The sequence below is a fragment of the Prionailurus bengalensis genome, chromosome E4 (genome assembly GCF_016509475.1).
Source record: "Prionailurus bengalensis isolate Pbe53 chromosome E4, Fcat_Pben_1.1_paternal_pri, whole genome shotgun sequence".
Classification (NCBI taxonomy): domain Eukaryota; kingdom Metazoa; phylum Chordata; class Mammalia; order Carnivora; family Felidae; genus Prionailurus; species Prionailurus bengalensis.
Window position 1 is genome coordinate 43,744,238 of NC_057360.1, and position 24,222 is coordinate 43,768,459.

General features: G+C 53.2%; 1 protein-coding gene across 1 annotated transcript; it reads right to left on the reverse strand.

Moving 5' to 3' along the window:
* Positions 1 to 1,700: 1,700 nt before the first annotated feature.
* Positions 1,701 to 22,633, reverse strand: SLC26A9 (solute carrier family 26 member 9). The gene is made up of 20 exons (XM_043569284.1): positions 22,344 to 22,633; positions 19,492 to 19,631; positions 19,259 to 19,369; positions 18,441 to 18,616; positions 16,784 to 16,948; positions 16,071 to 16,223; positions 15,674 to 15,756; positions 14,770 to 14,917; positions 14,362 to 14,475; positions 14,071 to 14,148; positions 13,413 to 13,508; positions 11,417 to 11,523; positions 10,669 to 10,738; positions 10,213 to 10,305; positions 9,970 to 10,083; positions 9,054 to 9,335; positions 7,914 to 7,968; positions 6,857 to 7,002; positions 5,296 to 5,367; positions 1,701 to 3,881 (listed from the first exon to the last, which is right to left on the reverse strand). The coding sequence occupies exons 1-20, from the start codon at positions 22,466 to 22,468 to the stop codon at positions 3,834 to 3,836; spliced, it is 2,376 nt and encodes a 791-aa protein (XP_043425219.1). The 5' UTR covers positions 22,469 to 22,633; the 3' UTR covers positions 1,701 to 3,833.
* Positions 22,634 to 24,222: the final 1,589 nt, after the last annotated feature.

Consider the following 24,222-nt stretch of genomic DNA (forward strand, 5'->3'; position numbering starts at 1 on the left):
ATATCAAGGGAGGGCAGAGAGCTGAGCCGGAAGTAGCCTGAGTCCCTGGGGAGCCTCGTGGAACCACTAGACAAGCTCTTGCCTGTCTACCTTTAGGGTTATTTGTACTGAGAGAGAGAGAGAGAGAGAGAGAGAGAGAGAGCGACGTGTATTTCTACTAAATTTAAACTATTAAAGGAGTGACCCTCCTCCAATCTTTTTTTGTTTGTTTGTTTGTTTGAGTCCACTTTGGTACATTATATTTTATTAGTGATTTATTCATTTCCCTAAGTTTTCAACGTTGTAGTAGTTAAGAATTTAAGCTCTGGAGCCCGATTGCTTGGGTTGAAATCTTAAGCTCCTTCATGTTCATGGAGTTGTGTTGAGTGGGAAACTTACTTAACCTTTCTGACTCTCAGTTTCCTCATCCATGAGTGAGTATGTGCTTGGAGAATTAGTATGTACTTGGAGGAGTGCATAGCTTATAGTAACCACTCAAGAAATGTTAGCTATACCATCGTTACTATCTTTTCCCCTTTGCTTTCTTTGAATTGGTTTTCTTTTTCTAACTACCATGGTTGAACATCTGGTTCACTAATTTTCATCTTTTTTCTTTTCTTTTTTAAAGGTTTTATTTTTAAGTAATCGCTGCACCCAAAGTGTGGCTCCAACCGACAGTCCGGTGATCAAGAAATCATACGCTCCACCGACTGAGCCAGCCAGGTGCCCCATCTTTTTTCTTTTCTAGTGGAAACATTAAAGACTATACATTTTCTTCAAAGCACTATTCCCGGCAAGTTTTTAAATTTAATTTTATTTATTTTTTTTTTTAAATTTTTTCTTTTTCAACGTTTATTTATTTTTGGGACAGAGAGAGACAGAGCATGAACGGGGGAGGGGCAGAGAGAGAGGGAGACACAGAATCGGAAACAGGCTCCAGGCTCTGAGCCATCAGCCCAGAGCCCGACGCGGGGCTCGAACTCACGGACCGCGAGATCGTGACCTGGCTGAAGTCGGATGCTTAACCAACTGCGTCACCCAGGCGCCCCAGGTTTTTTTTTTTTTTTAAAGATTTATTATTTTTAAGTAATCTCCATGCCCAACATGGGGCTTGAACCCACAACTCGGAGATCAAGAGTTGCATGTTCTACCGACCCAGCCAGCAAGGTGCTCCTTGCATAGTTTTGGTACGTAGCATTTCATTATTGTTTAAGTCTGAGTGTTTTTAATTTTCCATATTATCTCTTTTTTGACTCTGAGTTATTTAGAAGTATTTTTAAAAATTCTAAATGTGTATTTTTTGGTGCAAGTTATCTTTTGTAATTGATTTTTAACTTCAATGCATTGTGGTTAGAGACTGTGGAAGGATACTTATTCTTTGAAATTGCTGAAAAATGCTTTAAAGCCTAGACTATGATCAACTTTTGTAAGTACTTCATGTGTACTTAAGAAATACACATTTTAATTGTGTGCACCATTCAATACATGTCCATTAAATCAAGATTGTTTACTTTGCTGTTTAACTCTGTCATACCACGCTTTTTTTTTTTTTAATCCGTATGATTTATCAACAGTGAGAGAAATGTACTGAAATCTCCCATCGTGTTGGTGGATTTGTCTTAGCTCCTTGTTTCCCTCTAGGACAGTTCAAAGCAAGGTCAGCTTTCTCTGGAGGTGATTTGCTTTGCCTTGCTGTAAAGCCATCCAAACACATGCGTTTATTCACATTTCAAAACCACTTTATTACCAAAATGAACAAAAGGGGAATGCTGTTTAAATTAAATAAATTACACAAACATCTCGAGTCCCCGGTCTTCCCTGGGAACCCCATCGTCACAAGTCAGTATCACTAAGAACATTCAAAAGGATTGAAATTCTGGATTATTTCATCACCTTGCCCTCCTTTTCTGCCTCACTCGTGTCCAGAGAGTGGTCTGTTTGAATTTGCTTGTGTTCTTTTCAAAGTATTCCAATGGTGAAGTTTTCTTCAATGTCTCCCTCTCCCCCATGTGTTTCCAATTTTACCTCCACCGTCTAGACACTTGGTTCAAAGGACCCCTCTCCTTGGGGTGTCTCGAGGCTCTGTGACCTTCCCCCACCTCCTGGGCCCCAGTTGGACTTTGAAGGAGGTGGAGTAGGGGAGGGTGAGTTGTCATTGGCTAAAATTCTTGTCCTCCTGGAATTTGGCACTTCGGGTGCTGGGCACGGTGAATCCCAGATAACATCGTCTTCCGCCTTCCAAATTTTGAGTTCCATTGGCAGCCAGATGGCATAATGAAATCACAGAGAAGCAGTGCTTGAAGGCCAAGAATCTGTTGGCTCTTTGCCAGCACCTTCTCTTTTAACTCTAAAGACTCGCTAGCTGACCGGCTCACTCAACACACAGACACACAACACAGGTCAGGCTGAAGTTAGGAATTGGGAAGTTTTTTTCAGGCTGGGCCAGCCCAACCTGTTGGGCAGGGTCATTGAGTTGAAGGAGCTTGAGAGAAGCAGTGGGGAGAAGGCCGAAAGGTTTTCTGTGCACTTCCATGGAAATTTCCCCAGACACTTGCACGTGCAATCTATTTATTTTCAAGTCGACAGTCAGGTTCCTCTATGACCTCCTCACATACATGGAGAATGTACCCCTCTTCTCATCTGCCCTAGAAGAGGATGACCTCCGGTCCTGAGTTTATTGAGGGACCCCGCGGAGGAAGACCCAATCTGGATCAGCCCTTTGCCACATTCTGCACCCAGTGGGGTGATGTGGCTGCCCCTTGGGGAGCTTCCTCCCTTGCCTGGCTGAAGGCTTCAGGCCCCAAGCTGAGAAGGGAGAGTTAAAATCTTTGGCTCTTTGCCAAGTGAAAAAAGCACAAGGCAAACTTCCTAAGCAGGGGGAGGCATTTCTGAAGTCAGGGGGCCCGTCGGGGCTCAGGTCCCACCAGTTGGCCCTGGGTTGGCACTAGCACCCCTCCCCCTCCAGTCTCTGTACAAAGAAGGATTCCAAAAAGTACTTATACAGAACAACTGGTACCTGTTACTATGTTGCCAGAGGATTCTGGTAGCTACCCACCCTGTCCTTTGTAGATTCCTACCCAGCCTCAAGTGGAAGGGAACCGGCCCTGAAGGCACGGGAAGTGATCATGTTTCAGAGGCTGGCGCAGCTACATCGGTGGGCTGCCCCTGGAGAGGTAGCTCTGGTGGCCCTGAGGGGGCCAACCCCCAGCCTCGAGTCTGAAGTGCTGAATAGCAGTGGAGCTCCCAGCAGCCTTGAGATGAGGAGGAAGGGGACGCAGTGATGAAGATGGAGATTCCGGGCTGTAGGGAGCACGTGGTCCCAGGAGTGCAGAACCTCCAGGGACAGAGCTGGGGCAGCTGGAGGGGACAAGCCTCAGAGTCCTAAGCAAGTTCAGCTCCGTGTCGTGTGACAGCTCGACACCATCTGACACCAAGCTGTGCAGACCCGAGGGCTTTTGCACCCTAGGTCAGCAGGGTCGTACTTTCCCTTCTGTTCTTGGCTCACTCTTAGAAGTCGGCAGTCGGGGTGGGGGGGTTCCCCATCAGTTGCCTTGGGCAGGGCATGGGTGGGTGCGGTAAGGTGAGCAGGAGACTTTCTCCTTCTGGCCAGGGCCCTGAGAGTCAGCAGGAGGATGAAGAGGTGGCTCTCCTTCCTGTTGAGATTGGCTGACTCCAGAGATGCCAGGAGGGGGGCAGGGGAGGGAGAGAGGAGGAGGAGGGGGAGGGGAGGGAGGAGCTCAGGTCCTGGTGGACATATTCTCCTCTACCGGTCACTCTTTGTGACCCCAGGCTCTTCCTTCTTGGAGTCCCAGATGCCACGCACTCTGGAGGCAGTGTGGGGGCTGGCTGGGCCCTCACAGGGCAGTCAGGGTCTCTGCATGAAACATACTCCCGAACATTTCCTGCGGGACCACGGAAGGACAGGGAGGGGAAGGGAGAGCATTAGACCTGTTGAGTTCACAATGGCTGCAACCACGAGGTGACCCTGTGAGCCCCTGGCCAGAGAGAGCTTCATGAGTAAGTGCGTGTGAGTGTGAGTGTGTGTGTGTGTGTGTGAACAGGGGAGGGGCGGGGGAAGCCCAAGAGGTGAACTGGTACAGAGGTGACAAGAGAAGATGCTTGGAATCTACTTTTTTTTTTTTTTAAGGTTTATTCATTTTTCAGAGACATACGAAGCGTGAATGGGGGAGGGGTAGAGAGAGAAGGAGACACAGAATCGGAAGCAGGCTCCAGGCTCCGAGCCATCAGCACAGAGCCCGATGCGGGGCGCGAACTCACGGACCGTGAGATCATGACCTGAGCCAAAGTCGGATGCTTAACCGGCTGAGCCGCCCAGGCGCCCCACTTGGAATCTACTTTGAATCACCTCTGGCGTGCTCTGTGACCTCCACGTGTCACAGTCCTTTTTGGCTTTCGCTTTCATTGTTAAGTGAAATGACGGTGGAGATGAGACCGTTCTCAAGTCCTTTCTTGCTCTGATAAGCTATTTGGGGGCCTATCCCAGGCTTTTGGAATGTGCTGGAGATTCCACAGGGGCACAGACATCAGTCTGTCTCTATTTCCTAATGTCTCCCCCATGCCATCAGTGCTCCCAGAGACATGTCCAGGGGACGTGGAACTCAAGCCCAAAAGGGGTGCGAAGAGGTGCAAAGTGAGATGTGATTTCTAGTAGGCCCAAAGCCAGACTTCTCTCAGCTAGACATCTGGGTTTCTTTTAATTCAGGGCGTTGGGCTACTTTGTCAGGATGACAGGGCCCTGGGGCGGCAGTAACAGTTCACATGTGCACAGCCCTCAGTGCTTAAGAGCAGTAATACTTGTACCCCTTGAATTCATCTGCTCCCCCCCCCCACCCCAATCTACGTTTCCTAAGGTTTCCTAAGGTCTTTGTTTGGTTCACTGCTGTCTGCCCGCCCTGGAACTGTGTCAGGCCCGCGGTCATTACATATCTGCTGATTAATGAAGGACACATGAATCCCCCGCCAATCCTGTGAGGTCGAGGGGGCAGGTACCACCTATATTTCCCCTACTTTGCAATGATAGAAAACTGGGACCCCGTGTGTTATGTGGCCTGTCCAAGATCGTGTGTGTTATGGATGTTCGTTCTCGAGACTTTCCTCCAGTGCCTCTCCCTCCCCCAGTGATGCTTTTCAGGGAGTGGGAAGCATTAGGATCTGCTGTGATAAGAGAGGTGAGAGAAATATTGCCTTCAAGGGGGCTGCTCTGGCTTGGAGTGAGAGAGCCCAGTGAGCCCCTTGGGTTCGTGAGGGTCTTCTTCCCAGTCCCGGCCTCCCGGTTGCCCGTGCCCCTCAGCTCACCTGCTCTAAGTCCCAGTAGCTGGGGCTGTCCTCTTCTGAATCATATAAGGACAGCTCAGGGTCCACCGAAGCCTGGAAGGGGGGAAACGAGAGGAGAATGAGCCCCATGACCAAGTGACACAGCGCGGTGCAAATGGCAGCCTCCGGGTAGGCGCCGTGTTTTCTGCCACATTGAGTCGCCCTGTTGCTTCTTCCCTCCCCTCCCCCATCTGCCTCACAAAATGTAGCACGGGGTGGCCTTCCCCCTTTCAGCAGAGGCATGTGTCAGGGTCTGCCCTCCCTGTGGGCATCTTAGAGGCAGGGGAGGTTGGCCTAGCTTACGAGGAAGATTGGCTAGCCGCCTGACATTGGGGAATCCATTTCCCTTGTTTGGAAATGTTTCCTCATCTGTAAAAGTAAGATAATTAAACTCACTTTGTGGGCTTTCTACATCACCTTGCTGTTGAAAAGGGGTGTGTGTGTGTGTGTGTGTGTGTGTGTAATTTATATATATGAATACATTTTGTGATATGCAAATATAAATATTTTCTGTATCTAAAAATTATTTTAAATGTATAACCGTAATAACTGGACGTTATTTGTGCAATAACAAATGGCGAGGATTCTTCCAGAATCTCGCTCTTTTTGCTCTGTGGACAAGGCTTGTGAAACCAGAAAGCCTGTTCCCACACAGTTGTTCTCCCTAAGCATGGAGGGCGGACACCAGGGCCCTTGTGTTTTCCTGGGCGGGCAGTCTTACAGCACTTAGAACAGATGGCTTCACCTTCATCGGTCTCTTAGAGCAGAGGGCAAATGGTCGCTCGAGGACCAGTAAAACCTTTCTTATGACCCCCTGAGGGTGAGAGGAGGTTTCATATATAAAGAAGGCTGGGGCACAGAGTCTTGGGAGGCCAAGGGCAGGGGCTGAACCGAAAGAGGCTCTGGGAGCGGGGGTGGGGGCGGCTGGAGACGCCAAGGCAGGGCCCCCCCCCCCCCCTCCATGGGGTGGAGCTTTTCTGCTTCCACAGCTTTCAGGAGTCCTAAACAGTGTTATTTGTGGCTCATTTGCATACCACTTAGTGAGCTAGTAAATTAAATGTCAAGAAACTGAGACAAAACTTGGATCCAGTCTCTGTATCCATCACCAGTCTGAAATCTCTAAGCTCTGCTAAATTAAAACGGGCAGGCTTACTCCCTTCCCTTGCCCAAAGCCTCTTCTAGAAAGACCGAAGGAGGAGGGCGGGTGAACAGTGCCAGCAGACTGGGCATAACCTAATATGCCTAGGGTGTTTGGAAATTAATATTAATAAAAGGGTTTACAGTATACAAAGTGCTTTCAAGTGACAGAATAGGCCTAATTATCAGTTAAATGCTAAAACAGAAGCAAAAGAAAAGCCCTGTGAGGTAGCTAATGTCAACTTAGGGTGCTTGTTCTACAGAAAAGGAACTCTGAAATGGCAGTTTCAGAAAAGTCAGATGACAGACTCGGTGTTGGAACTCAAACCTTCTCCTGTGTTCTTTCTAACGCCCCTAGGCCCGCCATTTCAGTGCCCTGGGGCCTAGGATTCCCAAGGGACCTTACCCCTTGGAAGTCACGTCCTGGGGCCACTTCTCTGGCAGTTGCCTGGGCGAAGAGGACAGCATCATGTATACTGGGAAAGACGTGACTGCGCTCTAGACACCCATCTTCAAAGACACCTCCATGGCTGATGTCGTTGTACACCTGGGCTGGAAGGAGGAAAAGGCCTTCAGAAAGATGACAGCCGTGTGGTTTGGAGCTGGGGATGAAGGAAGGATGGTGAGGCGCGGGGGAGGGAAGGAGAGAGAGGACTGTGGGTTGTGTTCTTTGCGTCATCCAAAGGCCAGGCCAAGGCATGGGTCTTGCAATACCAGTGCTGGACAGCAGAGGGCAACATGAGCTTGAGGATGCTGAACCTTCAACCCAGGGCAGAAGGAAGCAGTTTGATTCAGGGAGTCGGTACTTTGTGGCAATTGAGAGGGAGAGGCTAAAGTGTCGTGGAGGAGGCTGCTGCCACTTCTCTGCCTGGATGGTTCATTCTTCCTCTTGTTTCTCTGGACCTATCCTGGAACCTCCAGTGTGTGGCAGAGCCCTTACTTTTGCCAAATCCTGGAGATGACTTCCTGAAGAGTGTCCAGTGAGGGTGGTGGGGATTGCCCACTGACTCTAACTGCCATTGCACATTCTCTTTCTGAGCAGGTTCAACAGGGCTCGGGACCTGCTCAGGCCAATTCTGAAGTTGGGGAGGCCTCCAGAAGGGTTCTGACTTTCTGCAGGAGGAAAGGTGCATGGATCCCTTCACATTGTGCTGTGTGTCTGTGTGCGCTTGCCGTGTGTCCACATCCCTGCACTCTGCCTATGCGCTAATGATGTGAAAACCCACTGCCCTGTGGACATGTTGTTGGGGCCGTGTATATGCACCTTTTGGAGATGGTGTGTATGTAAAACTGTGTGTGTCTGTGTGTTCCCCAGATAGCTACGGCACGTGCCTGCTTTATGCTTTGGGAGAATGTTTGGGTGCTCTCATTTTCAGTCCCCCATTCAGCATTCCACCGACCTGTTCCCCCCCTCCCCACCCACCCCCATCCTTTTGGTCCCCAAAATGTCCTCCCCCTCTTACCGTGGATGTTCACCAAGAAGACCTTCACACCGATCTTCCCGTAGGTGGAGCTCAGCTAGAAGGGGCGGGGGAAGGGTATTGGGACCGGGAGATAAAAGGAAAGGAATGTTCTGAGTGGGTCTCAAAAGTGATTCACAAAACGCACTTCAGAGGGGAAGCCAAACAAATAAGCAACCCCAAGAGCCCTGGCAGCCAAAGATAAAAATAGCAGCAAGGCACTTCTCCCTGGAGTGTTGGCTGTCGGCTTTTCTGGAAAGCAGGACAGAAATGGGGCTTTGCCAACGAGGCGGGCACTTAAAGCCACCGCGGCCTCTTCTTATGGGGTCAGGTCTTCTCTCTCAGCAGCTTAGATGCCCAGATTCTGCCTCTTTCCCGACTTTGTGGCTTCAGGCAGAATCTGCAGGGGAGGACGGAGGCCCGCCGGGCTCCAGGCCCGGGCTAGGGAAGCAGGCTGAGCCCACGGCTGGGGGGTGCGGCCTTCTGGGCACCTGGCCGATGCTCTCTGGATGGTACTCAGCCTCTGAACTCTCTGGACCCCTCGGTTTCCCGGGACTGCCTCTGTCTGAGCCAACTCTGAGGTTTGCTGACTCCCTGCCATCGGAGGTGCTGCTGAAAGGTTATCAGATGGATGGATATCTTTATTCAAGGTGTCCCATGAACTGCCAATTTGGCATGAGAATGTGGGGCACTGATACTATTTCTCCTTCTCTTCTCAGTGGACTGGAATTGGCTGATGCTGGAGCGTCTGGGTGAGCGTGGGAAGGAGCAGCAGACCACGAACCGGGGCCAATCTGGACTCTATGCAAAAGACCTAGGGGTGGGTTCCTGGTGGCCTGAGAGGGAACCTGGGATGACCTCTGCTAGAGAGGGGTGCCTAGGCAGGGTGGGACAGCAGACACCCCTCTAGTATCCCTTTCCAGCCACTTGTCGTCTTGGGCTATCTGGGCCTGCTTTGCGGAGAACAGCCTGTCCTGGTCGTGTCTGGGGGAAAAGCGGTCCTCACGAGCCATTTGCCTCCTTGGTGAACTTCGTCTTTCAGCTTGTCCAAATGAGGGCCCCGAGGAAAGGGAGTGTGGGAGAGCAGGGGTGAGGGTGTTGGGGTGGAGGGCGGGCCGGCACTCCCTCTGCCTGGGCCCTCACCTTGCCCAGGGCTTTGATGCCCATCAAGTCCACAAAGCTGACCCCACTCATGTCAAGGATGATGGTGTGGAAGGTGACAAAGGGTGGGACGCTGGCCAGCATGTCACTGGGCTCACTGGGGGTCTCGGCGGAGGCCGATGGCTCACAAGGGGCAGCTGGGGAGCTGTCGGGGCTGAAGGTGATGTAGGACACGCTGGCACCATTAGCAGAAGTCTGGTTGTTGTTGGGGTCGGTTGGGGTGGTGTTCTCAAAGTCCTGCTGGAGCTCCTGTAGGGAGACAGTCTGGGGGGTGGGGATGGGGGTGGGGGTGGGGCAGGGATCAGCAAACTGAATCAGACTTGGCTGTAGTCGAGGCAGGGGCAAGGAGCGTGCGTGTGGAGGTGAATGACTGAATTCGGTGGTGGTGACTATAAGCCCCCGGAACCCCACAGGGGAGGCATCTCCCAGTGCCCTGTCCTTAGGCAGGGCCTGCACGCTTAGTCTCCCACGGACCAGACGAAACTGGAGAACCCGTCCAAGGGAGGCACTGAAGCCTCGGCCCACTCTGCTCTGGGAGAAAGTGCTTCTGGAAACAATTGTGCTCCTTTTTATATTCGTCTGTGCCTGCCTGCTTCTCCCCACAACTTCCATACCCACGTCAAAACGGCTGGACACCCCATGAAATTCACTGCTGCCCCCCATTTGGGGTGGTTGAAGTCTATGGGCCATATCATATCTTAGCCAGAAAATGGGGAGGGGCCGTGGGAGTTCAGTAGTTACCCCCAGGGGCTGGCATCCCCTCACCCAAGGAGAAGAAGATTCTGTGGCCACCAGGCAATGGCCACAGAGACGTTATGTCTTTGCCTCAAAGGGTGCTGGGAGGTGGGGCACCAAGGGCAAGATCAGAGTGGGCAGGCTGTTCCTAGCTTCAGTTCACCTTGGTTTTCATAAACAGAGACTTCCTCTGCTGTGTGGGCATCATTCTCCCCTTCTCCTGCTTCCGGAGGTATTTTTGCTTGGCCAGCAGTACTTTCTGGGGGTCCACACCTGTCTGTAGGGAGAGAGCCAACAGCAGTTTGGACGTCCACTCTTTGGAGTGGCCTGCCCCCCAGTCCCCTTTCTCCCATCTTCTGGTTACTCACTGTTCAACCCTTCTGGTCGCCAGAGTTCTGAACCCTACCTTGGCAATGACCTTTTGCCTGAAGATCTCTGAATTGGCAAAGTAGAGAGGGGAGCAGTAAGTGACAATCTTAACCCCCTCAACTTCCTGGACCTGTAAACAGGGAGACTGAGCTCAGGTGGCAGAAATGCTGTTATTGGCTTTTTTTTTTTTTACCTTTAAAAAAAAAATATTTATTTTGAGAGAGAGAGAGAGAGAGAGCATGTGCACATGCATGAGCAGGGGAGGGGCAGAGAGAGAGAGAGAGAGAGAGAGAGAGAGACAATCCTAAGCAGGCTCTACGCTCAGGACAGAGCCCAACGTGGAACTTGATCTCATGAGTGGGAGATCATGACCTGAGCCAAAATTGACAGTCAGATGCTTAACTGATTGAGCCACCCAGGCACCCCTTAACCTTCTTTTATTTGGGGTGGGGGGTACGGCAAAAGAGGGAGGTCATAAATTTGGATTACTCACCCTATTGTAGGTTTTGGGATTCACATAAATGTCAGTGTCCATGACCTGGGCCAAAGCATAGCCATTTCGACTAGATGAGAAAGGAGAAGAAAAACTTAAGAACATGCAAAAAACAAAAACACATAAGAGCGTGCTAATAGCAAATTGGCCTGGAAGGACGCTGGGGTGGGAGCTGGAGCAAAAGCAGGGTGGGGTGGGGGCCCTTCCTCATCCCTACTGTCTGTTGTGTTGGTCTTTCCGCACCAGAGACACATGCCTGTTGGCCTAAGGCTGGGCTGTAACTAAAGGGATGACAGGCCAGCCCTTGACATAGCTCCCAGCGTGGGGCTCAGCACGGAGAAAAGGTGTGGTACACAAGTGACAAGCTTAGGTGGCCCTGAAGTCCCCGCTTCCTGGTTCTGAGTTCTCAAGAAGAGAAGACAGGGCTTCTCTACCATAGAGCATCTTCTTCCTGCCCTGGCCTCTTCCTCTGGTGCCCCTGGCCTGTACTCCCTAACCTTTCCATGGGAAGGACACGGCATCTGTCCTCTGGCCTGGTGTTCCCCTGGGGAGGGTCCCGTTTGGTCTGGGGACCGGCATTGCCTTTGGACGGGCTCGGGGTCTTACCTTCCTGTTCTTCTACTTTGTATGGCCCCCAGCCCTCCAAGCCCACGAGGGCTTCCTTCTGGGGCTTTCAGGATACGGCAGTCAGACAGCCCAGCCCGGGCCTGGGGCCCCACTGCTGTGTCGTGTGGGGGCTGTTACTTACAACTGAGTCTGGAAGACCACAACCAGGGCGGAGAAGGCGACACCCACGGCCACACCGTAGGGAAGACTCAGAAAGAACGAGGAGAGGAAGCTCACCATCCAGACACACTGTGAGGAGAGAGATGTCAGAGCAGGCCTGGGGAGAAGGCTGCCTCTTTGGGGAGTCTTCCTGGAATAGCCACGGCCGTTCCCTGTTCCACAACCTCAGACCGGCCCTCCCCTTGTCATGGCAGCTTTGCGCCGTCTTATGTCTTGGTGCTCTGGTTACACCTGCACGTTTTGCCTGGATTGAGTGTGCCTAGCGATCGTGCTTGGTTTTTGATAGACAACCCCAGCCCACGCAGGGAGGCGGCATGGCGCACGCTGAGAGCATGAGGGTAACACACGCCTGGTTTCAAAGTTTCATTCTCTCGCTTCCCAGTTATGTGAGCCAAGTTGCCTGATCCACAAGAGGGCAATAATATTACCTGTTTCGTGAAGGGATTGAAAAGCTAAGGCAGCTAAAGGTCCCAGCCCAGCGATGGGCACCTAGTGGTCACTCAACAAACGTGAGCTCCCTCTCTCCACCCAACGGGAGGCTGTGTGTTTCCAACACACGCTCAGTGATCTTCCTGGCCTGACGGTCTGGGGTCTGGCTGTGTGGGTGGGGGGCAGGATTGAATGCAGTTTTGATAGTTGACCCCTTGATGGTCCTTTACAGTTCTCCCAAATCCTCTAAAGAAAACGAACCTGCCCACACTCCCCTAGAGAACTGTGAAGATAAGGTGTGAGCCCAAGGCACAATGTAAATACCAGAGCCTATATTTGGTGGGGGGGATTGCTGGGATGGGGTAAGAGCAGATCCTTGGGGTGGGAACTGGAACATCGTATACTCCCCTATCCTCGTCACTCACTCGGGGACTCAGATGGGCCACTCACTTCTCTGGCTTTAAGGATTTTCTTTGTGTCCCGTGCAGGTAAGCCTCCTTCCCCAGGAGACAGAGCCACCCAGAGGTTTGCAGTCTAAGATTTGGGTTCCAATCCTGACTCTACCCCTTACTACCTCTGTGGCCTTTGGCAAGTTACTTAACCTCTCTGAGCCTTGGTTTCATCATCTTTTTAGAAAAGTTTTATTTATTTAAGTAATATCGACACCTAGCATGGGGCTTGAACCCATGACCCCGAGACTCAGAGTCGGCATGCTCTTCTGACTGAGCCAGCCAGACACCCTTTGTTTCATCATCTTGCAAGGAGGTCAGTAAATCCTCTTATGGTGGAGCTTAAATGGGGTTTTTGTCAGTGTCGTCAATATATGGTAACCTTATTACTATTGTCTGATGCTAGGTGCACGGGGCCGGTGACTAATCATAACAACAGGTCATGTTTGCTGAGTGTTTTACAGTTACGTGGTACTTACCCATGTGATCTCATGTAATCCTGAGAACCAGTGTATGATGAAGTCATGACTGTCACCCCCATTAGAGATGAGGAAGTAGAACTCCAGAGAAGTCTGGTAACTTGCTCAAGACCCTGGTCTGCTGGCTTTCTGTTCTAGTTTTTTGTTGGTGGTGGTGGTTTTTAAAGCTATTTCTTTTTGCTTTTTTTGGAACTACGAGTCGTAAAAATAATCATAGCTAATTTTTTTTTTATTGAACCCAGAATACGATTTAGATAGCATGCCCCTTACTTGTATTATCTCCTTTCTTTCTCATAAACAACCCTGGGGCGGGGGGTGGGGTAGAGTATAAGATACCCATTTCCCAGATGAGAAAGTCAAGACTCAGAGAAGTTAAGGGACTTCTAGGGACTTGCTAGTCTAGGGCCCACACAGAGCCAGTGAACAGGTGCGTTAGGACGTGAACATAGGATGTGTCACTCCAACACTTGAGCTCTTAACAGCTGGCTAGGCTAATTAGGGAGCAGAACGGAGGGGTCACCGACAGAAGAGCTGACGCGGCTGTGGGGCTGGAGGAAGGGGCAGGGCACGAAGGGGTACCCAGTGGCCACCCAATACCTACGCAGTCCAGCTTGTTCTTCTTCCACAGGTAATAGGGGTCAGCGAGTTGCTTGAGGGAGTTCTTGAGGTTGACAGCTATCAGTGCTCCTAGCACAGACTGGGGAAACAGAACATTGTTCTTTCTCACCTGTGGTGGCCCCTCCTTCCTGCCCTGACTACAGACACCTGACCCTGGAGCCTGGCAGGACAGAGCTGCAGTTCCAGAACATCTCTGCCTGCAGAGCCCCCCGGATCCCTGCACTCAGTCTCAGGGCTGGAGAGTGCAGTGTAGGTGCTAGGCCATGGGGCCCTTCCTGGCCCGTCTCTGCCCCTCCCTTCCTCCCTCATCTCCAAACCATCCATGCCCAGGGCCTTCCTAGTCAGGCACTCATAAGCACTTGTAAACACTAACTGGGGAATCGATCCTGAGGTCAGAAGGCTGGAGATTACCACCAGCCCTGCGCTCGTGAGCTGCATCACCACAGATCACGGAGACTTTCTCAGCCTCCGTTTCCCTCACTTGTAAAACGAAGATAGTAAAACCACGGTGTCTACAGGTTGTGACGAGGACAAAGTGTGACAGTGTCGGCACTTTATAGACTGTAAAGGGTTATGCAGCTCTTAGGGATTGTCCTTACTGGAGTCTCCTGCTGACCTCTGCTGTCCTGCTGCGCTCTTACCTTGGGGAGAGGGTATAGATAGGACCCCAGGACCAGCATGGTGATCATCACTACCAGGGACACACACAGGCTTGCCACCTATTCGGAGAAAGAGTTGGGAACAGGGTGTAAGTGTGGAATTCTCGCTCTTGATTGATTTCCAATAGCTCTCTTTGGTGGAGTGGAGACCAGTGAGGGGAGAGGAAGGTTGGGGAACCAGCTGGCCTGGCGTGGCATGTGCCTTGGCTTCTCTGGGGCAACTGTTTTGCTACCCTCTCCCCTCTTTCCCCACTCCCCTGATACAGTGCTCACCTGGGATTTTCCTCCAGCTCCATCCACCGCCAGAGTGACAGAGAGGGCACAGCAAATGACATGGATTTTAAAGAAGGAGCCAAAGAAGTTGCTGCAGCCCAAGGCGATCATCTCCTGTGGGGGACAGGGGGAGGATTGGAAACAGGGGCAGCGGGGGGTGAGCAGCAGGTGTTGTCCAAACCTAGTCGTCCGTACAAGCTGGATCCTGGGCCTAGGACTTGAGAATGATCCTGCTGCTAGAAAGCCCTACACTCCTAGCCCAGCGGAAGCTGGCCTCCTGCGGCCAGAGCTCCTCCTCCTCACTGGTCGGCACCTTGCTCCCATCAGGTCGAGGAGCCCCAGCGTATCTCTGGCCAGGCCTCTGTGGGACCCAGCGCCTCCTGCTTGGCCCTGCCCGCATGGACCTACCTGGTTAGAATCCACGTCATAGCCGTGCTTGCTGGCCAGGGTCCGGCCCACGGCCAGGTTGATGACGTAGCCCACAATGGCCAGTGAGAAGGCCGTGCCCATCATGTCCTTCCACTGTGAAACCACAGGTGACACGGGAGTGGGGAACCTGCCGAGGAGCCAGAAAGGAGGCAGGGCCCAAGGGTGTGAGGGGAGGCATGGCAAGTCCTTCCTCAACCCACGGGGACCAGCGGGGCCCCAGTGTGTGCCAAGATCTACATGAATTACCCCTTGTCGTCTGAGCCCTCAGTACAACACTGTGATGGCGGCAGCCATAACTCCCATTGACAAAGCAGCAACTTGGCTTGTCCAAGGTCACAGAGCCAGTAAGTGGTGGGGCCTCGTTTGCTCACGCCCAGTTTCTGGACTCTGTGCTCACTAGTCCACAGACCCACAGCCGGCGCCCTCCCCTGCCCTCTTCCCACCCTCCTCCTCCAACCCTACAGCACAAGCCCCACCCTTTCCCACCACCGGGCCCAGCGTGGTGCCAGGCACGGAGTGGATGCTCACTGTTGATCCTAATAGCTTCTCTTCCCCATGAAAAGAACCAACACGGCAGAGTGAGGCAAGGAGCCGGAAAAGGGCTGATCAGAGAGTCTTTGTTCTGGCAGTGTCCACTGAGTGAGACTTTTGGGGGTGTGTGTGGCAGCCAAGACTCACTGTTTGTAACACGGCTGGCATTGGCTTGTTGTACGGCTGTCTTCCGTAATAAGTAATAGAAAATGAATTATATTCACATTTGGTAGGTGTCACAGAGTCGACAAGGCTCCTTCATGAGAGATTGTCTCATCCTGGCCTCTGAGCCCAGGCCTCCACAGGCAGGTGCTGGTAGGGGGGGGCAGGCTTCCTGGCCACCCAGACTCACCCTTGTTGGATCTGTCCCACGATCTGCATGTGATACTTTTTGGGCATCTTACAGCCCCCGGAGATAGCTGTTGCCACCACCACCTGCAAAGCCCAAAATGGAGAATGGGGACTGACAGAACAGGGGTCTCTCTCAAGCCTCCCTTTTCTCTGGGGACTCCAACTCCCACTCCCCTGCCTCCTCAAAGGGGAGCAACCCAAGGAGCAGGAAAAGCGGGAGCCATAGATGGGGGGATGGAATGGATTCACCCAACTTCCTGTTCTGCTGGCCCCCGGCCGGCGGAGGAGGCGGGGAGGGTGGGGAAGGGTTCCCGTGGCTTTGGCTGGGGCTGGATTCCTTTTCTCATGGCCTCTCTAGCCTGGCCCCCCGCCCCCCCAGCCCTGTGCAGGGTCCTTACCACAATCATCTCTGTAGGGATGGGGAAGCGGATCTTGTGCATGTAGCGAGCATTGAGCTCCTTCACCAGCACCAGGAAGACGCCACTGATGAGGGCGAAGATGAGCGAGGCGATGTTGGTGTGGGGGAGGTTTTTGCAAATGTCAATGAAGGTCTGGGGGAGAGAGCATCATGCTCATGGGCTCCCACTTCCTCTTCCCCTACTATCCCCACCCTTGGAGGTCTAACCCGGCAGAAGGATGTCATCAATGTGAATGGGGGCACACCAAAGCAGAATGCAGACCTCGGTCATGAATAGTATCCCCTCCCTCTCCCAAAACGCATGCTGGGATCTCACGCCAGGATGGGAATGATGATTCTCTTTCTCCAGAAAGAATTCAAGCTCAAGGAGGAAGGATGGAGCTTAGACACAAGGACGGACCTCCCAGGCAGGGAGGGGTTGAGGCACTGTGTCAGGGAACTGATGGAGAGTAAACATCTCCTTTTCCGCAGGAATTCACCTTAGAGAACCTCAGTGAGCCCGCAGGGTCCTGTGTTTGACCCTCCCTCCCAAAGTGGGAACCCCCTGCGAATCCTCTCTGAACAGTGGGCTAGCCAGACCCTTGCTTGAGGACGTCTTGTAAGGAGGAGCTCACGACCTCTTAAAACAGTAAACCCTGCTTCTGTGTCTGCCTGAGCCCCTCCCCATTCGCAGGGATGTGTGCCTAGACTCACAAAGACAATGGCCCCCGGGCCCGTGTAGGACGGGATGGTCAGTCCAAAGATGTACTTGAGCACCGAGATCAGGATCTGCAGGCCGGCTGCCGTCATGAAGCCCCGGACGAAGGACTCGGAGAGGTAGATGGCCACAAAGCCGAACTGCACGAAGCCCAGGCCCATCTGAGGGGAGAGAGGTGGGGGTGGGGGTGGGGAAGACCAAGAACGGCCCGCAGCTCCTCGGCGTGCCTGACCCAAACCCAGGCTGCAGTTCTGTGCAGCCGCCCTGGGCAAGTGAGCCCTTTGTGACCTTGTCTGGCCCTTTATGGTGCCAGTAGACCTCTAGTCTGGTTTGGGGCACAGGCCTCTTTGTCACATCATCTCTCTGGCTTTAGTTGTCTCATCTGCAAAATAACCCTGATCCTCCCCCCGTGCTTCGTCTCCACCCGGTTGCCTAACCCAGATCTTAGGAGTCATCCTCCCTCACCCCCATGTCAAGGCTCTCACCAAGCCTTTTAATGTTCCCGGCAAAACGTTCCTTAAGTCCACCCCATCTCAGTGGCCCTCCCCGTGGCCGCCTCCCTGGCCTAGGCGTTCAGCGGCCTTGCCCGGGCTTCTGCATAGTCTCCTAACTTTGACTGTAATCCACCTCCCCACCTCTCTTTTTCGTGGCCTGAATGATCTTTATAAACTGCCAGTCAGACCCAAGGCCAGTGCAGGGGGGACAGAATTCAGACTTCATTGTCTAGCCTCTGCCTACCTTTCTGGCCCCTTCTCGGGCCCATCCCCCAAAGGCCTCCTGCTGTCCAGCCGCACCAAAACGTCTTGCCTTGTCATTCCCTGGTCAGTTCACACTCAAGCCTCAATGCTCTGGGGTGCATCCTTCTGCCCAGACTGTCCTCCCGTGCCTCATTCATTTGGTTACTGGCCAAGCTCTATTCATCCTTTAATATTCAGGTCAAATGTCATCTCCTCTCTGAGGCGAGGCCTTCCCTGACTCTCTCCTTGGTGCTCCCACCGCTATGGGAACATAGCTCTATTATGCTGCTTATCTCCCTGCCTACAAGTTTATCTGTTGACGTGGTTACTTCCTCTGCTGGGCTGTGTGCTCCTGGAGAACTGGGCCTCTTCTTTACTTAGCTTTCCCCCCAAGGCCTAGGCCAGTTTCTGGCACAGCGACACAACCAAAAACGTTAACAGAAAGAATGAATGGATGATATGAATGAAAGGTGTCCTCGGAGGTTGCTTCCTGCTCTTGTGTTCCATCGCGCAGTGTTTCCCCTCGTAAAACCTAGCAGATTCCTTTGCAATTTGTGCAATTTATGCTGTGCGCGTGATGCTGTGGCTTGGGGCAGAAGAGGCTGGAGGAGGGATAAGGGATGTTAGAGAAACAGGAGGGCTGCGCTGGAGAGGAGAGAGAGTCCGTGAGCCTTCCAGACAGTCTAACTCGGGACAGTTTTACTGGGAGCAGAGACTGGTCTCATAGACCTGCTGGAGGCAGGTGAGGAGATACACCGATTCCTCAAGGTCTTTTGTGGCCCTGGGAATGGGGGAGAGGGAGGAGGAAGGGCCCTGAATCAGCTTTAATGTCAAACTGGGGCTTTGAGGCAGGGGCAGGATGGAAAGATGCCCCCCTGAGGCCGCGCCCTTGACAAGGCCGCGGCCGTCCCCTCACCTGGATGATGGCAGTCAGGCAGGCCAGGGTTGCTGACACGTGCAGCCTCTCAGCCTCCATGGCTGCCGTGTCCACGTAGCTCTTGTTGGTGGCGTTGTTGAAGACCCAGAATTTCGACTCTGGGGCCAGCTGCAGACAGATGTTACCCACCAGGATGCTGATAACGGCAAAGGTACCTGTGGTGCCCACCCAGCCGGCAGGAGTCAGAGGTTTGCACCACACCCAGGGACAACAGAAAGGGGCCCAGGAGGGAGTGCTTCCCGACCCCCGAGGAGATGGACCCCCACATCTCCAAGGCTCCTCTCCAGCAAGAGAACCACCACTCACATGTCACCACGATCTACGCTTTTCAAGATGCTTTCACCTCGACTGTTAAAATTGTTTCATTGGACACGTGAGGAAATGAGCTTGGAAATACAAGCGGTACCTGACCCAGAAACAGACCTTGTGACCAGGCCCTTTTTCTCGATGTCACTTAGCACCAGAGAGTTCCAAATATCCCTGCAGGGACCAGCCTGAGAGCAATCCCTCCCATCTCCTTGGCACTTTATGCACACGGTATACCTTGTTCCACCAAGTCTTCCCCACGTGCCAGGGAGGGAGACAGAACAGGTAGTGCTAACCAAGCTCACGGAAGCTAAGCGGTTTCTTCAAGGTCACAGCGGACCTGGGACTGACGCTCACAGTGACGGTCCCTTCAGGACCGCCCAGCACCAGCTCTAGGAGAATGCAGATGGAAAACACCCAAAGCCCCTTTGCCACATCCCCTGTCCTTGTGGTCCAGGTCACCTGGCCTGCTGAGAGGGGAGAGGCCTTACCTGGCACCATCTGGTGTATACCCCCCAGGAAGAAGTAGGTGAGGAGGGGGAAGAAAGAGGAGTAGAGGCCGTTGACTGCAGGAAGGTTGGCCAGCAGAGCAAATGCCATGCCTGCAGAGAACAGGAGATTGAAGGCTCGGGGGCACAGTTGGGGTATGGGGGTCACAGGGGACGGGGAGAGGAAGGGGGGAGAGCGGCAGGCCAAGCCAGCCTGGGGGACAGACCCCCCTCACCTTGCGGGACCTGGATGGATCCACCGCTGAGTCCGCCCAGCAGGTCGGGGACGATGTAGTCTTTGATCTTGTACTTGGGGAGCCAGGAGAGCACGGGGAGCAGCCCAAACACTGCGGCTTTGATCTTGGCCGTGGAACATCTGGAGGGGAAGAGGGCAGGCTTCCAGGTCGGCACTGCGTGGTTTGGATACTCTGAGTTGGGGAGGGATATTATATATTCTGTTCCTGGTCATCCGTCATTCATTCATTCATTCATTCACTCGTTCAGAATTCATTCACTCATTCAGCCCCCACACCATGCAGTAGGCCGGGGACACTGAGAAAAAAAGGCAGGGGCTTTCTTTGGAGAGCCATTCACACACTCTCGGTTTTAGCTGGGTGTCTGGAAGCAGCTGTTCATTTGGGACATCCAGAAGACTCGGCGTAAAGGCATGGATTTTGCGGTCACTTAGCCTTCCAAGCTGCCGAGTCCAGCCCCCCGTCTCAGATGACCTTTCTCCGGTCTGACCAAACGCAGGCCCGGCACCCTTGTGCGGGCTCCTACAGCTTCGTGTGCACACTGGGTTATAACTGCTTGCTTTTCATCTGTGGTCCTCACTGGAGAATAAACCCCACCATGACCAAAAGTCTATCTCTCTGGTTCATCTTTTGTACCTTGCACGTTGCATTGGGCTGCTTAGTAAATATTTGCTGAATGAATGAATGAGTGAATTAGTGAAAGGACTGGCTGGTGTTGAAACTCGGCCTGAGTGGGGGCTGTTGCCATCTTTCTTAGCACTTCCCCCAAAGAAGGCTCCATTGTCCCTGCAGGGTGTGCCTCTGCTGACCGACCGTCCTTCATGTGTCATGACTCCAGTGCTGGAGTTCCTCCCACTGCTAATTCGCTGGGGGCGGAAGGAATGGGGGAGCTGTTTGTTGGCCAACGCAGGGTGGGGAAAGTTGATTCCTTCCCTGTTTGTTGAACACCTTGAGGTCTTTTCATAGAAACTCAGGAGCGGTAGGAACAAGGGCCTAAAAAACTCAGGGGTGACAGCTCATGGATTGATGACTGGAAGGGAGTGGGAGGCATTTGCTTTTCTTCTCCCAGTCGAGGGAACTCAAATACTCAAGGCACATTTGGTGACTCACTAGCCTGCTCTGATTAGGCCTCCTTTCCCGCCCGGCACCAATCCCTGCTCTTTGCCATTATTCAACAATAATTTCCCCAACACTTGGTTCCCTGGATGTCACCCAAGACTAAAAGCAACGCAGACAATGCTTTGTACCCTGTGGGGTCTGGACAGATTTTCTGTCCCAACCAATACTCTGTGGAAGGGCATCACCCTCGACATCTGAGTCCCCGGTCTCCTCTGGGGCCGGTGGGTGTGCCTCTTCCATCCTTGGTCAATAGCTCCAAGCATCTCTACAGCTTTGTCATAAGGGAGCACCAGCGCTGCAGGAACTCTCTCAGGCTTGTTTGTGGCAAGGAAAACTGGACTCACATATAGAGAGCTGAGTAGGGGAAGACAAACAACCCCCTTGAGGGCGGTATCCGTCCAGCCTTATTTGCAGGCCTGTCGTACGCTGGGCAAGGCAATCTGAGGCCTGATAGAATAGCTGGAAACAGATGCCTATACAGAGGCTTCAGAGGCCAAGAGGGAAGTGGACAGAGGGATTAGCTTTCTAGCCATTCATTCATTCATTAAACAAATATTTATTGGAGCACCTTCTGTGTCAGGCACTGCTTAAGGCTCAATGCCAGCCTCGTGGAAATTGTTAGTTCCCTACATCACTTTACAGTTTTAATCTATAGTCTTTTAGGAAAACAGCAGATACCCTCGTCCCTCCAGCACAGCAACAAACCAGACTGAAACTGTTTGGTAACTAAGGTCGACAGAGCCCAGCTGTCCCGGGAGCCCAGCTGTCTGTCGGTAGGGTGTCTGGACACTGAACACCCAAGGCTTTGGCTGTGACCCAGCGGGAATGGAGCCTCCCGGGAGAAGTAGGGTTGGACCAGGGCTTTTGGTGAAGACTCAAGTGGGTGATTCCCCTGGTCCGAACCTGTTCCACCTGCACCTCCACTTCAGCATTGCCAGTGACCTCAATCCAGGTACCTGAATCAGCTGTTTCCCCAGGGGAGTGAGGAAGAGCAAGTTAGCCCACAGCCAGGACTGAGCAAGGTCTGCCAGAAGTGTAGGGAGGGGGAAGGTGAAGCTCATAGCCGCAGGTTCCTGGAGTATGGGCATAGATCACCTCCTGAAGCCCCCTCCTCGGAGGTGAGGTTTTACTCCCCACTAGCGCAGTCTCACAGATCTGAGAGTGAAGAGAGCCCGGGGGTCTGGCAGGACCACATCCTGGTAGGTGTCCTTTAGGAGGGCCCAGGAATTTAGGGGCTGCCTTTGGGCATTTTCTGGATCAGGAAAGGGAAGGAACATCTAGGAGGGAAAGAGGACAAAGGGCATGGAGTAGCGGTGGCTTCAGATTTTTCGTGATCAGGAGGGAAGAGGACTTTAAGCAAGGCTCTGATGCTCCTTCTGCCCCATGTGGTAGCAGGCCCGTCTAGAGCTCCCTTAAGAAACGAAGAGAGACTTGAGTGGACTGAGAAGATGACAAGACTTCATGCACGGGTTGGAGATGCCCTACAACTCTTCTGAGACTGTGGATGGCCCTTGCGGCTACTCCCCATCCTCCACGGGGTGGGTGTCAGTACAGGAGGGGTTGTAGGATCTTAAAGTCAGGGTTCTGAACCTCCCCTCCCCGAGACTTCCCCAAGCCCTGTCTTAGGGATGCTGGTACAGGAGCCATGCTCTGGTGCAGAAAGGATATTGGTGGGGAGCAGAAGAAAGAGGTGTCTGGGCTCTGGGCCACGTTACCTGAAGGCATTGCGAAGTTTCTCTCCCAGTGGGTATGTCCGGTCCTTCTTCTCAAACTCATCATCAAAGAGGGTGAGAGAGTACGCGGCTCTGTCTACCACGTAGCGGGGCCTGGGCTGGCTCATGTCTGGGGCATTTACAAGCTTTGGGAGAGGCAGAGGAGGGGAAGATGAGGGGGCATCTCTCTCCAGTGCCAGCTCTGGCTTTCTCTCTCTAGTTCTGGCCACAGCAGGGTTTTATTCTGGTCTCTTCCCCGCCCCCATCCAGCAAGGTGCCTCCCTTCCCTCTTTCAGGTCTTTCCACCAGACTCACTTCTTCTGGTGGCCTTCCTTCCCAGGTACTGATGATGCACACACTTGCCCTGGCTGTTTTGCTTGGCGCCCAGCACGTGGCTGGCACGCCACACCTGTGACATCACCGTCACCCCCGCCGAGCACCGGGCAAAAAGGAGGCGGGAGGGCAAGGGCAGGAGTCACAACTGGATGTCAGCACATTGGTCCCATCCCCCGCCCCAACCCCCGCTGCTGGTGCCCCCACAAGCCCCTGTCCCTCCCCGGACCTCAGTTTTCCTGGCAGAAAGGCTCATACTGTTCAGCCAGTCAGCTTGGAAGAAATAGAGAAAACAGCCTGCCCGGAGGCAGGGGGATGACTGAGGTGACCCCAGGAGGGCCCTTCTGGAAAGAGACAACTAGGACTTTACCAACAGGTTTTCCCAGGGGGATAATGGTGTGTCTGGGGAAATCAGGATGGTCTGTACCGGCTGGCTCTCCCACGGCTTCCTGTGCCTGACCTTTCCCCCACCCTGTGTGCTGGTGTTTCTCTCCTCCTTGCTTTTTGCGCAACCTGGCTGATGTTCCAGGAGCTGCGCGGGGCAGAGCTGAGTGCCAGGGCCCCTGAGGCCCAGAGGAGCTCCCCGTGGGAGCCGTTCCCCCTCCCTCCTACAAGTACCGGTCCCTCTTCCTGTACCCTGCCCTTGGGAGCTGGGAGAACTCCCTAGGAGAACCTCTGAGGAAGAGGAAAGAAGAAAGAGGTGGGGCACGTTTGGAGGAAGGAGGTGGGCAGTGTGGGGTGGCTGTGGCCAGTTTGGCAAAAGATCTGAGCTGGAGTTGAAAGTGAGATAGGGGCGCCTGGGTGGCGCAGTCGGTTAAGCGTCCGACTTCAGCCAGGTCACGATCTCGCGGTCCGTGAGTTCGAGCCCCGCGTCGGGCTCTGGGCTGACGGCTCGGAGCTGGAGCCTGTTTCCGATTCTGTGTCTCCCTCCTCTCTGCCCCTCCCCCGTTCATGCTCTGTCTCTCTCTGTCCCCAAAATAAATAAAAAACGTTGAAAAAAAAATTAAAAAAAAAAGAAAGTGAGAAACCACACAGGAGGCTAGGGATGTCCCTCGGCTTCCCGCGGGAGAGCCTGGCTGCCTAGGGGTTATCGGAGGCGAGCGGGTTGGTTGATGCCTTTTGTGGAAGAGAACGTGGCAGAAAGCTGGAAAGTACATTCACGAAGGGTCCAGAAACCTGGGTTTTAGTCCAGGCTTCAATGGTGGGGTGGAGCAGACCTCACCTCTCTGAGCCTCAGATTCCTGGCCAGTAAAATGGGAGAAACACATCCATCTCACAGGGTGGGTATGACCATGAGGTGAGATATGGGCAAGAAAGGGGTATGTGAAATGTACCCGAAATGAGGCAAGTGTGAGTCGTTACTGATACTATCAATGAGATGGTACCCAAGGTGATGCAGGTTGGGCTGCGGAATTCGATTCATTTGGCCACAGGACCCCGCGGTCCATCAGAACCTACGAGCGAGGGCTGGACGCCCCGCCAAATCACTGGGGTGATATCCGCTGGGGAGGGGGTTGGGGAAGGAATCCCCTCACGGTGCCTGTGCCCG